At 37.7% G+C, this 13,583-nt stretch overlaps 1 protein-coding gene across 4 annotated transcripts in view; it reads right to left on the bottom strand.

Annotated features, from left to right (window-relative positions):
- The window catches only part of LOC150080597 (secretory carrier-associated membrane protein 1-like), a 200,133-nt gene that overhangs the window by 51,376 nt on the left and 135,174 nt on the right, over nucleotides 1-13,583 (bottom strand). For 3 of the 4 annotated variants that reach the window (XR_016547416.1, XM_090381748.1, XM_090381747.1), the window contains exon 9: nucleotides 3,970-4,120. Coding sequence is in view for 3 of the 4 variants with exons in the window: in XM_090381748.1 (XP_090237874.1) it covers nucleotides 3,970-4,120 (151 nt within the window). In the remaining variant the exon portion in view is untranslated. Of the gene's footprint in view, nucleotides 1-3,954; nucleotides 4,121-13,583 lie in introns of all 4 variants that reach the window. The other variant, XM_090381746.1, reaches the window with a different exon arrangement.

Below are 13,583 nucleotides of genomic sequence, written 5' to 3'. Positions count from 1 at the left end.
CTGTGACACAAATGCTGGGAATAGATGGTGAAATTAATTTTTTTTAAAGCAGTATTCTGTTCACCTCAAGCCATCTAGAAACACGTAGAGGCATTACTCGTTTAAAATTCATTTATATGCCTTATGCATTCTCCTAACTCCAGAGGTCATTTTATTGACAGTGTATTTCCAGTTTCTGTCCAAAGATGTCTGACAACAAAGATTTACAATCAATTTTAAAAGAGCATGATAGATTTAGCCCATTATCACAAATGCTTGAACTCATTAATGATTTTATTTTGGACCCTTTTATAAATTTAATAGCTTCAATCAATGATTATAAAAGCGATAAGCGAATAATTATCGATGTTTTTTTTTGTGTAATCAGTGTTCTGCATAGATTAAACTTATTACTCTATAAATCAAAATGTTTACAACACAACTACTATTTATTAATTATTTAATATAAAGTAAAATTAAATTCCGTATTTCCTGATTTTAATTTTATCTTTATATTAATGTTATAATTTAAACAAAAATTACTTGAAAACAGAAAGGGAGACTTTGCCCACAAAGCTGAGAACAGGTTACAACTGAAGCACATTTGTTATACTTCCATAGACAAAGCCCCCCCCCCACCCACAGACAAAATGCACACTGATAATTATAGAATGAATGAATTTTGACTTTATTTGAAAGGAAACAAGGTTGGCCATCCAGTTAATGAGAAACCAATAAAGTTTTTTTATTTTATAAAATCAGTACTAGTCTTGAAGATGCATAACATCAGCATTGCTAGGCTTACTGCTTCTTATAAAACAATTTCTCTGCTACCACACAGTTCTCCAATACTGTTCATAAGAGATACTGACAATCACAGCTTGACTAAAAATGCCTTTTTTTTTTTTTTTTTTTCATTCTTGGAAATTTTTAAAAACCAGAAGTGCACAGGTAAGAGGAAGAAAGATACACAGTTAACTGGTTATATGCTATTGGTATGACAGACGTCTACAATTCTTCAGAAACCCCAGATTATGAATTTTTCTTTTTCAGTTATTTTATCCAAAGTCGGATGAACATCTCTTCAAAGATATCAAGAACTGTTTCAGTGCAGATGATGTATAAATGATAAAATTAAAAAAAAAAAAAAAAAACACAGGAGGACATTTGATCCTTTCTGGGATAGCTGCTACATTGTGTGCTGCATATTCCCAAAGCTCTTCACAGCAGGTTAGCTTTTGACATAATTTTCAGTTTTTTTTTTTTAATTTTTAATATACTAACTATAGTAAATATATAGTTTGAATTTCTACAGTCATGTAGTTTAGTTTATTTTTGTATTCAGATAAGCATTTGAAAATGCTACAGCTTAATATTCAGATAGCCTTTGCTAGTGATATTTTGGTGGGAATTTTTTTAAAAACTTTCATTGGGTAGTTTAAATTTAATTTCACTAGTGGTTATAAGTTATCTCCTCAGCAGTATAATTTCTGTAATACTTTGTTAATTTAAATTCCATAGTATAATGTAAGTTTAGATTTGTAAAATATTTTGAAAGCTACAGCTTAATATTCAGATAGCCTTTGTTATCGATATTTTGTTAGGAACTTCGTAACTTTTGTTCAGTAGCTTAAATTTAACTTCTTTAGTGGTTAAATTTTTGACAAGAGATTAATTTCTGCAATATTTTTTAACATAAATTGTAATATACTATAAATTTAAATTTTGTAATGTACAAATTTTACTTAAAGAATAGTTGCTACAAAATCCAAGAACATCGGGATTCAGATGGAAATGTCTGCAGGCATTTCTGGTGTGAGCTGCAATTTTGTCGTTTGTATAGCCTGTGGAAAATATTCTAAGCATTCTTTTCTTTGCAATTGATGTAAGGAGTTTATCAATGTCAAATTAGAACTTGGCGCACTATGAAACAAATTTGAGTCGCTGAAGAAATGAGCACTTGCCCTAAGAAATAAATGTAACTGGGAGCTCATCAGACACAGAAGTATCTCCTGACCTGCCAAGTAATGCACCTGATTCCGGTCCCAGAAAAGAATAGTCAAGTGTAGGCTGCTCTGGTTGAAGGTTATCTAGTTTTATTGGAAAACTATTGTCAGAGAATTGGGTAACATTTTTTGTAATTAAGATAGGTGTTCAGAACCAGAGCGTGTTTGTTAGGAGCAACAACTGATGATGTTACTAACAGATTGTCAGATTTTAAGGGAGGTAAACAGGGAATTATTATTCGTGTGGGGACTAATAATACTGAATGTACACAACCTGACCATTTATCTGCTGGATAAATATAGGACTATGCTGAAAAAATGTCATGAGTTAGGTCAGAATGCATATGTGTCTGCAATTCTACCCAGACATGATAGGAGGCATTATATGCTGAAAGCCTTGTGGATTAACTCGAAACTTGAGGGAATCTGCAACACTCTAGGGGAATTTTTTTTTTTTTAAATCAGTGTGGCCTACATTTGTAGGTAGAAGGAATCTGTTCTGTAGAGATGGTATTCATTTGAACAAAGGTGGTGCAAGGATTTTTGTCAGTATCATTCAGGATATCCTAAGGAGTTCAAGGAAACTGCTATTTAGGGGGAGAAAGCGTAATTTAGATCTGTGTTTATCTGATGATATGGTTTAAAGTAATGCTTACCCTCACCTCATGAATTCTTGTTTGATGCCAAAACACCATGAATGTTCCAAGGGTAGCAATGTTTCAAATGAGGGGAAAGATAAAGCTAGGGATATATGTTTCTTTGTTAGTTATTTGGTTTTTAGGAGCATCAGCAACTAAGGCCATATTGCTCCGGGGATATGGCGGTGGTCATTCCCTGACCTTTCTGCATCCTCCGTATTTGGTGGTCACGGGCTCGAACCCCGGTCTAATCAAGAAGCTTGTGCTACGCACTGCTGCTCCTGCCCACCTGGCTACGGAGGCGCCTAGGGATATATAAACCTAAATAACTTCAAGGGGTGTGTCAGGGTAGTAAACTATAGAAGATTACTTAGTCTAAACTGTGCCTACAGTAATGTCAGGAGTGTTGTCAATAAAATGGCTGAATATGAACTACTGGTTAGGACAACTAATGCTGATATAATGGAGCTAACAAAACATGGTGCCACCCAGAAATTGGTGATGAAGAGTTCCACTACAGTATGTATAATGTATTTAGGAAAGATAGGGAAGACAGAAGAGGTGGATAGGTTATGCTTCTTATCAAAAGCAACCTGAGCATGAAAAGAGCTTTTTCTGAGTCTGAAATTGCATCTGCCAGCATAGAATCTGTGTGGTGCGAGTTAGTTGGAAGCAAAGGTATAATGAGAGTGGGAGTAATCTACAGAAGATTGTGAAGAGTATGACAAGACTGTCTTATTATGAGTGACTTTAATTGGCTCCAGACTGACTGGAATAAGCGGGAGGGAACCTTTCACCATTGGGAAAATTTTTTAAAAAATAAATTAGATTATTATTTGTACCAGCATGTTAGAGAACGTACTAGGGGCAAGAATATTCTTGACCTCATTATTTACTAATGGATCAGATGACATCATAGAGCTTAAGTACACAAACTATTTTTAGGATGTAACCATGTAATTGTTAGTAGGAAGATGAAGAAAGATGTTGCAGTAGTTAAAAGTAAAGGCACAGGTTTTACCTTCAGAAGAGACTTGGACAGTTTAAGGAGCTAGATGGTACCTAACTTTTGAATTTTTTTTTAAAATATATATAAAAAAGGACTTGCATCACTTTAGTCCTGCCATCCATGATTAACACAGAACTAGAACAAACATTAAAAAGAATAGTCATCCTTATTAAATTTTATACTATTTAAAGGTAATATTTAAATTATTATAAAATAATTAGCATAATTTTTGGATATCATTCTATTGACTGGTTTTTTTTTTTGGCTACGCCGATGACCATAGCAAAAAAAAAAAAAAACATCAAAACAACAACCACCATACTTCAATAGCGATTACCACTGAAGGTCTGGCTAATGGTTTGGCGAGCAGCTCCAGCAGCTGCATTGGCAGCTGCAGTCTGTACATGTTCATTGCGAAGTACTCCTGTTGCAAATTCTTGTTGGGCTTTTGCAAAACTGGCACCTGTAGTGCGATACATGCGATGAACCTATAAAAATCAGGTTGAAATCATCAAGTGACTTATGAAATCTGATAAGTTTTTAAGTTAAATCCATTGTAATAAATTTATGAGGAGAGTATGAATATTTTCTATCTTGAGTAAAGGGCATAACACTACTTCCACATTAAAAGGTTTAGTTTAAAAAAATTTTGAAAACTTTTTGTATACAGCTGTCAAGTATTTGTTACTCCACGTGTAGTAGAACTTGTTAAACTAATTTGGTATAGGTTACATTTCTGGGTCATCTGGTGTTTGTGTAATCCTATCATCAAGCCAAAAATGAGGTTTAGTTCAGAATATAACAGAGCATTACCCCGTATCAAGACAGCTTTCGTGATATGAAGTCATGATACACTATACTTAAACTGAACACCATATTTGGCCTGATATTGGGATCACACAGATTATCTCGACACACAGCCTATAACAAATTAGCTCAGCAAGTTATTTTACTAGACGTGGAGACATGTATACTTGACTACTATATGAAAATAGTGTCTTCCCTTCATTTATATTTAAATAACAATTCAACTGAAATGAAATTTTGGTTTAATAAGTATTGCTCAAAATTATTTAAAAAAAAAAAACTGTTAAATTCTCATGCACTTTTCTAACATACAAGAAATAGTAATTTCCATTTTATTTTTACTTAAATAACAAGTTTTATAATTCTGAAAGTAGCTGTCATTTATAAGAAACACCACAGCATATAAAATTTAAATAACCTACAGATTTAAAAATATAGTACTCATATAGTAGATATAATGTATGATTAATTTTCTCATATAAATTTTTGTTTTTAATGTTCAATATATTTTTGTGTATTAACGAAAAAATTCAATTATAGTACAGTCTAAAATGTGTATTTCAGGCTAAATATAAATAAGAATTTAATTCTAACACTTTCTGTTTGTTTTTGAGCAATTCTCTATTCTTAATTACACTTCAGTTAACCCTACTAGGTCTGATGATAGCCTTGATTGTGGTCTAATGATTCAGTGTTTGCCATCTCAGAAGAAATCTGCCTTTTTTGATTTTGATCACAAGTCCCCCAGAGCTGTATTTTTCTAGTACTGCTACTCACCTTCAATGTGCTTCTACTACTCAACAATGTACCTTCTTCCTTTCTGCAAAAAGTATGATTTTTCCCCCCTCTTATCCTTTATCTATGTGACTAAATATTCCTCACAGATGTAAGGTTTTGGCTGGTTTGTGCCCAGTTATGACTAAGACTTGTCTTATTTTCACTAATGGCAAAGCATGGTGAAGCTCTGTATTAACTGTTTTATTCAAAGAAAAAATATCTGCCTAAAAACAAAAAAAAAAAAAAAAAAATTACAAACACTTTCAAAAGAACCCAGATAACCAAAACAGGATAAAGGATTTTATCTTAAAGTTTCCTGGTTTTGTCTGAGTCTTTGATTTGCTTTTATGGTCTGATTTTGTTACTCACTAGTTATAAACCTGGATCAGTTGATGGCATGAATACAAAGGGTACTAGGAAAGTTTTGCAATACAGCTTTGTTTATTTAATTTTTTCAAAGTAATTTCCTCTACATTCAATACACCTCTCCATCCTCCGAAACCAATCTTTAAACCAATTCTGCCAAGTTTCACTAGGGAGTAAAGCATACTCGTTGTCCCAAGCCCGTAGAAGGTCCTCATCACTGGAAAACCGCCTCCCTTTTAGCTTCATTTTCACATGCGGGAACAGTGCAAAGTCGCAGGGAGCAAGGTCTGGCCTGTAGGGAGGGTGCTCGAGAAATTTCAGTCCTGTCGTGGTCAAATATTCGGTGCAGGCTTTGGCACGGTGAGCTGGGCATTATCGTGATGGAGGTACCAGGTGTCCATTCTTGACTTTGGCCGCAGGTTCTTCATAGATCCAATGACTTTAGGCAGGCATTGTTCAGTATACCACTTAGCTGTGACTGTCTTCTGTGTGTCCAAAACGACACGTTCCACAATTCCACTCGATTTGAAAAATACAGCTATCATTTTCTTCTTTACAGATCGGGATTTTCTGACAATTACGGGTGTGTCGTCATCATTAAAGACCCAAACTTTGTTTTGAGCATTGGTCGGCAGATCGTAATAGTACAGCCAAGTCTCGTCACCTGTCACGATGTTGTTCACATACCGAGATTGTCCCTTATCAAACTTTTTTAACATCTCCCGGCACCAAGTCACACGTCGTGTCATCTGCTCTTCAGTCAGTTGATGTGGCACCCAGAGAGAACAAAGTTTCTTCACGTGCAAATGATCTTGCAGAATCGAACGAATTGCTGGTGCATTTAGGCCCAAAGTATCCTCTATCTGTTGGTAGGTCACTCGCCTGTTTTCGTCAAGCATTTTCCTCACAGCAGTAACGTTTTCCTCCGTAACTGACGTTCGTGGCCTTCCCGGCCTCTCAGAATCCTCCAGAGTGAAATTTCCCCTTTGGAATTCTCTATACCACCTGAATATCGTTGTATGATGAGGACAATCATCATCTAGTGCAAGAGTCATTTCTTCTAAGCACTGGTCTATGGTTAAACCACGCACGAAATTATACCGCAAAACTCATTTCATTTCGTAACCACGATGCCATCGCAAGCACTTTACACTCTCACTACTAATGAATAACTGAGCCCATCAACTTGGAGCGGCGGCTACTATGCACGTATGAACATGTCTCAACATGCAGCAACAAGCAGCTTCCTGTGATTCATTGTTGCGTCATATTGCAAAACATTCCTAGTACCCTTTGTATATCATCCAGGAAATCTATACGTTTTATAATCTTTCGAATATTCAAATTATCAGGTGTGGCTATTAAAAAATGAGACTATTGCAATAAAATATAATGAAATATTTTGTACCTTACAAATTATCCCCTTGGAAATAATTGCATTGGCCTTGCAGACACTGTTCCATAAGTTTCTTCCAAGCACAGAAAGATTTAGCATTAGCATTAGTTGAGGCATATGATGCAAAAATGCAAGCTTTATGCAGAATCAGCAAAAAAAAAACAAAAAAAACCCCCCCTCCCATTTCACCCATCCATTCACTCCAAATGCCTGTCTAGCTCAGCCTTAAATTTATTTAAGCTATCAACTTCCACAACAACAGATGGAAGTCTGTTCCAGCAATCAACTACCCACTGGCTAAAGGCAAAATTTCCGCACATCTATTCTACAACCATCTTTCCTCTATTTGAATCTGAGCAAGAGGAAGAATCCCATCAGCATTGAGCTTGCTCAGCCCGTTCAAGGCCTTATACACTTCAATCAGATCACCTTGCAGTTGCCTAGTCTCCAGGCACTGCTATTTGCAGACCTTAAGCCTTTCTTGGTAAGAGCACTCCTTTGTCCCCCTCACCAATCTTGTTGCACTTCTTTGTACTCATTTTAGCAACTCTACATCCTTCCTAAAATGAGGCTTCCAGACCTGTACACAGTACTCAAGGTGTGGCCTGACCATTGCCTTGTACAATGGGATAATCACCTTGTTCCTGCTAGCAAAAATTCCTATATATCATTGACAAGACTCCATGACTTGCTCTGGCAGCCCATCCGCACTGCTCAGGGAACGTCATATCTGACTGCACAATTACCCTCAGATCTTTTTCACTCTACTTCCGAGTGTAGTACCACACAGTTGGTACGTTTCTCTTGGATTACTGCTACTTATATGCAGTACTTTGCATTTGTCAATGTTAAACTTCAGTTGCCACTTCTCAGCCCATTTACCTAGATCCTGTTGCAGTAGCAATACTGTCTTTACCGTCGTTAACAACCCTGCCAACCTTTGTATCATCTGCAAACTTGGACATTAAGCTTGATATATCTTCATCAATATCACACTGATGAATACACAAATCAATAATGGGCCCAGCACTGAACTGTGGGGAACTCCACTAATAACATTAGTCCATGAAGAGCAGTGTCCACTGATTACCACTCTCTGTCGTCTGGAAGTCATCTTCTGTAAGCCACTTCAATTGTTTTTTCAGTCCACTTTTCAGTTCAGGGACGAGAAAGAAGTGAAAAGGGGCTAGGTCTTGCAAGTAGGGTGCATGTTCACAAGTAGGGATTTGTTTTTTGGCCAGAAACAGGCAAGCAGAGAGCCCATTGTGTGCTGGAGCATCCAGCCATCCTTAGACAATTCAGCTCTCTTCCTTTGAATTTTTTCAAGCAGCCTTGTCAAAATTCCAATGTAGTATGTTTGACTGACAGTCTGATTTGGTGGGACCACAATAGGCCACAATTTCTTTAATATCAAAGAAAACAAGAAGTGTGGTTTTCATTTTTGATTTTGACATTAGTGCTTTTTTGCTTTTTTTTTTTTTTTTGTCTGGAGACTGCCTTTGTCTATATCCTCTGTTCCTTCTAAAAATTTGTTTTGTTAAAAATTCGAGGTTGATTTGTTGTTTGATTTTATCTGTCATTTTTTCAGCAAACTGCAAAAACACAAGGTAATGAAAACCTGCCTCTCTGCAAGGCAAATGAGCGTGTTGGAACGTGACTAGGCAGACAACTAAGAAAGGGTTCAAGGTCAACTGCTATGCCTTTGTTTCACAGGTAGTGCTTGGTGTGCAATGGCTGTACACGCAGCATCATTATTTAATAGCCACACCTTGTATGTGAATATTTGAAAGCTTATAAATTTCATTTCCAACTTTTTTGCTCTTGGAATAGACAGCACTCTTAACTGTTGTCTCAGGGTAATCAAGTTTCCTCATTTGTGACATCTTATTTTATTTATATAATCAGTCTCTGGTTTCTTCTTTTGTCCACAAGATCTGAAACATACCGAGCTATTCAAGGCTGCAATTATACAAATCCAATCTCTCTCTCTCTCTCTCTCTCTCTCTCTCTCTCTCTCTCTCTCTCTCTCTCTCAGATTATTAACCTATCTCAGTTTATTCTCCATTTCAAGATCTCTGACAAAATTATGCTTGAAGGTTTAGACAGTCATATAATACACTAGTGTTCAAAGAAGGTGCATCGCCCCTTAAAATTGTAATTGTCATCTGAATAACGTAAGTATATGTTAATATTACAGATTGCATCAGATAAATTGACACGCATAGCTGATGTAATATTGCATCAGCTGTTACTTTCAGCTATATAAGCAAGCTCTGCAAGAGTTGCAGTCATTCCTTGCTTGTGTCTGGATGGCGAGTTACGTGCAGTTGACACCACGAAGGAAGAGTGCTATTATTGCTTTATGTGAGGAAGGTTGTTCTTCCCATCATATTGCTTATAGAGCGTCTTGTAATCAGTCGACAATGAGTAGATTTCTTTCCAAACCTCAAGAATACTGGTTCTGCTGATAGGAAAAAAAAGGAACCGGACGCAAATGAGCCTCTATGCCAAAACAGGACCACATTTTGAAGTGCTTATGCCTTAAACTGTAAAGCTTCTTCGTTTGAGCTGAAAAGAGAATGGGAAGAACATACAGGAGTGGTAGCAAGTGCAGTAACAGTCAGAAGATGATTTTTCCAAAAATGAACTTGTAGCCTGTCGTCCTAAGAAGCCCCTCCTCACACAAAAAATGAAAAAGGCCTGATTAATTTGGTGTAAGGAGCATGTCAAACAGACCCCCAAGCAGTGCAAGTCAGTTATTTTCTCGATTGAGAAGAAAGTCAACCTGAATGACTCTAATGGGAGACAAACGATTCACACCGTAGACGTGGTGAAGAATACCATCCAGACAGTTTGGTGTCTACAATGAAATTCCCTACCAGCCAAATGATATGGGGGTGCATTTTGTATTGCAGAGTAGGTTACCTGCAATTTATAAAAGGTTCCATAAATGTCAATGGACACCTGGCTATATTGGAAGGCAAATTGCTGCCAACCATTAGAAACCATTTCAACCTGCTAAGTAACACAAGCAGTTGCTCTTGACATCTCAAAGGCTTTCGATCATGTTTGGCATAAAGGTCTTCTAAACAAGCTTTCATCTTATGGTTTGCCAACTGTTTTTGTAATCGGTTATCCAGTTTTCTCTCTGATCATGCAGTGAAGGTGATGGTAGATGGATCTGTCTCCTAACTTCTCCACTAATGCTGGTGTCACCCAAGGTTCAGTTCTTTCCCCCACTCTTTTTCTCTTGTATATTATCGACCTTCTTCCATTGACTGGAAATCCTACCCATAGTTTTGCCGTTGATAGCACACTGTATTGCACTTTCCAGTTTGAGAAACCCTGCCCTGCTCAATCAGCTTCAACTTCTCGAATATCCGCTACCAATTCCTTAAATGCCAATCTCCAGGTAATTCTCCAATGGGGCAAAGACAACTTAGTTGATTTCAATCCTTCTAAAACTCAGTCTTGTCTTATATCTCGCAAAAAGAATTCTTCTGCTCCTATGCTTATCTTTGGTGACACTCCGATTTCTAGTCAAGATGATATATCTCTTTTGGGGATTACCCTGACTTCTAATCTCTCTTGGCACAAGCACATTACAAATATTGCTTCCTCTGCATCTAAAAAAACTTGGTTTTCTCTTTCACTCTCGGCGTTACTTTTCTTCCAATCAGCTGTTCACTCTGTACAAAATCACAAATCCGCCCTACCATGGAATATTGTTCCCACATCTGGGGCGGCACCTGCAAAACCTCTCTCAGGCTTCTAGATTTCATTCAGAAGAGGGCGGAGGTTAATCAATGACTCCTCTCTAACAGAGTCTCTCTCCACTCAATGTCTCATAGACATTCAGTTTCTACTGCATGCCTTTTCTACAGATACTTCCATGGGCACTGTTCTTCTGAATTGGCTTTTTTGTGTATTGCTTTCATTAAATTTTATAACTAAGTGCAAACTGCTCTTGCTAATTACACTATGTGAGCCAGCAAATAGCTTGATGTTACTTTAGTGGTAGACAGAAAATGCCCAGTGTCTGAGTGTAACTGAAAAAATATAATAGGAGATTTTAATTTCCCAGATATTGACTGGAATTTAGGGGCTGGTCACTCACACACTAGCAAGGCTTTTGTGGATTTATTGGATGATTGTTTTCTACATCAGCATGTTCGGGAGGCAACTAGAGGGAGGAATACTCTTGATTTAATTATCAGCAGTGATTCTTCATGCATTAAGAATCTGCAGAAAATTTGAACCACTAGGTGGCAGTGATCACAGTGTGCTGAAGTGGGATTTACTCAAAGAGGTAACTACCATTAGGGGTAAAGGGAAGGGTTTTTGCTTTTGTAAAGGCGACTACGATGGACTGAGACAGTATTTAAATTCTATACAGTGGGACCAACTGATGTTACCAACAGCAAATGCAAAATGGGAAGCATTCAAAGAACTTATCTTGGAAGCTACTAGGCTTTACATACCAACTAAGAAACATTGTTCAAGGTTTAGGCCTAAATGGATGTCAGATGAACTGATGAGGCATATGTCAGAGAAGAAACATGCATGGGATACATATAAATTAACACATGACAGAGAAGCCTATGATAGATACAAGTTGATCTGTAACCAAGTTACAAAGGAGGTTAGGCAGGCGAAGGCAGATTACGAGAAATCCTTGGCAAGGGATGCAAAGAAAAACAGCAAAGAGTTCTTTACTTATGTAAACTCTAGAAGGAAGGGGATGAATCAGATTGGTCCACTTGATATCGATGGGTCAACTGTTGATGATCCTGCTCAGGTAGCTAACAAACTAAATGAATATTTTGCATCGACATTCACACATGAGGAGTTATTTAGCGAGGGGAAAGCCAGAGGTGTATTCAACTCTGGCAGTAAGCTAGAGAATCTTGTAATAACTGAGAGTAAAGTGGAGGAGAAATTGTTGAAGATAAACACAAGAAAGGCACCCAGGGTGGATGGGATCTATCCAGTTATATTAAAGGAGGCAGCAGAGGAAGTAAGCAAACTCTCAGCCATAATTATGAGAGCTTCCTTGGACTCAGGGGAGGTACCCATAGACTGGAAATGTGCAAATGTGACCCCAATTCACAAAGGAGGATCAAAGGCTGACACAAGCAATTATAGACCTGTGAGTTTAACTTCTGTTCCAGGAAAATTAATGGAGGCACTAGTTAAAGAAGCACTGCAGGATCATTTAGACAAGACTTCAGTTATAGCTCGGACACAGCATGGTTTTGTTAAGGGGAAGTCTTGCCTGACCAATCTGATTGGATACTATGATGCAGTCACAAAGGAACTGGATGCAGGGAATAACTTTGATATTATATACTTGGATCTTAGAAAGGCTTTTGATACTGTTGCACATGGAAGACTGCTGCACAAATTGGAGCAGTGTGACATTGGAGGCAAATTGCTGCTGTGGATAAAGGGGTGGCTGAGGGGGAGAAGACAGAGTGTAATCAATGGACACTGCTCGTCGTGGACTAATGTTATTAGTGGAGTCCCTCAGGGCTCAGTGTTGGGTCCATTATTGTTTTCTGTATTCATAAATGATATTGATGATGGTATATCAAGCTTAATGTCCAAGTTTGCAGATGATACAAAGGTAGGCAGGGTTGTCTAGGACACTACTGACACTATGCTGCTGCAACAGGATCTGGAAAGGTTGAGCAGATGGGCTGAGAGGTGGCAAATGAAGTTTAACATTGACAAATGTAAAGTACTACACATGGGAAACAGCAACCCCAGAGCAACGTATCAACTCTGTGGTACTACACTGACAGTGGTAGAGAATGAAAGGGACCTGGGGGTGGTTGTGCAGGCAGATATGAAGTTCTCTGAGCAGTGCAGACGGGCTGCAAGAGTAGCTCATGGTGTATTGTCAATGATATATAGGAATTTTTCTAGAGGTTAAGGAGGTGATTATTCCCTTGTATAAGGCAATGGTCAGGCCACACCTAGAGTACTGTATACAGGTATGGAGGCCTCATTTCAAGAAGGATGTAGAGCTGCTGGAACGAGTACAGAGAAGGGCAACAAGATTAGTGAATGGAACAAAGGGGTGCTCTTACTAAGAAAGGCTTACGTTTTGCAAATTACAGTGTCTGGAGACTAGGCACCAGCGAGGTGATCTGATAGAGGTGTATAAAGCATTGAATGGTTTGAGAATGCTCAATGCTGATGGGATTCTTCCTCTAGCTCAGAATAATCACCTGAGAGGGCATAAATTCAAATTGAGGAAAGACAGATGTAGGATAGATGTGCAGAAACTTGCCTTTAGCCAGCGAGTGGTTGGTTGGTGGAACAGACTTCCATCCCTTGTCGTGGAAGTTGATAGCCTAAATAAGTTTAAGGCTCAGCTGGACAGGTATTTTGAACGAACAGAGGGGTGAAGTGGAAGTGGTTTTTTTTTTTTTTTTTTGGCTGATGCTGCATAAGCTTGCTTTCTTGCATCAAATGCCTCTACTAATGCTAATGCTTGATTGGAGCTGCAAAATTTTACCTTGGTTGTGGGGAATTAAATCGTTTTCTTTTTTTGTGCAAATAAATAAGCTACTATTTATGGAAGCTGCTTGAAATAAAAT

Source organism: Mastigoproctus giganteus, chromosome 9 (genome assembly GCF_048544385.1).
Source record: "Mastigoproctus giganteus isolate SK-2022 chromosome 9, ASM4854438v1, whole genome shotgun sequence".
NCBI classification, from domain to species: domain Eukaryota; kingdom Metazoa; phylum Arthropoda; class Arachnida; order Uropygi; family Thelyphonidae; genus Mastigoproctus; species Mastigoproctus giganteus.
Note: the sequence above shows the minus strand (reverse complement) of the source record. Positions and strands in the feature narration are given on the sequence as shown.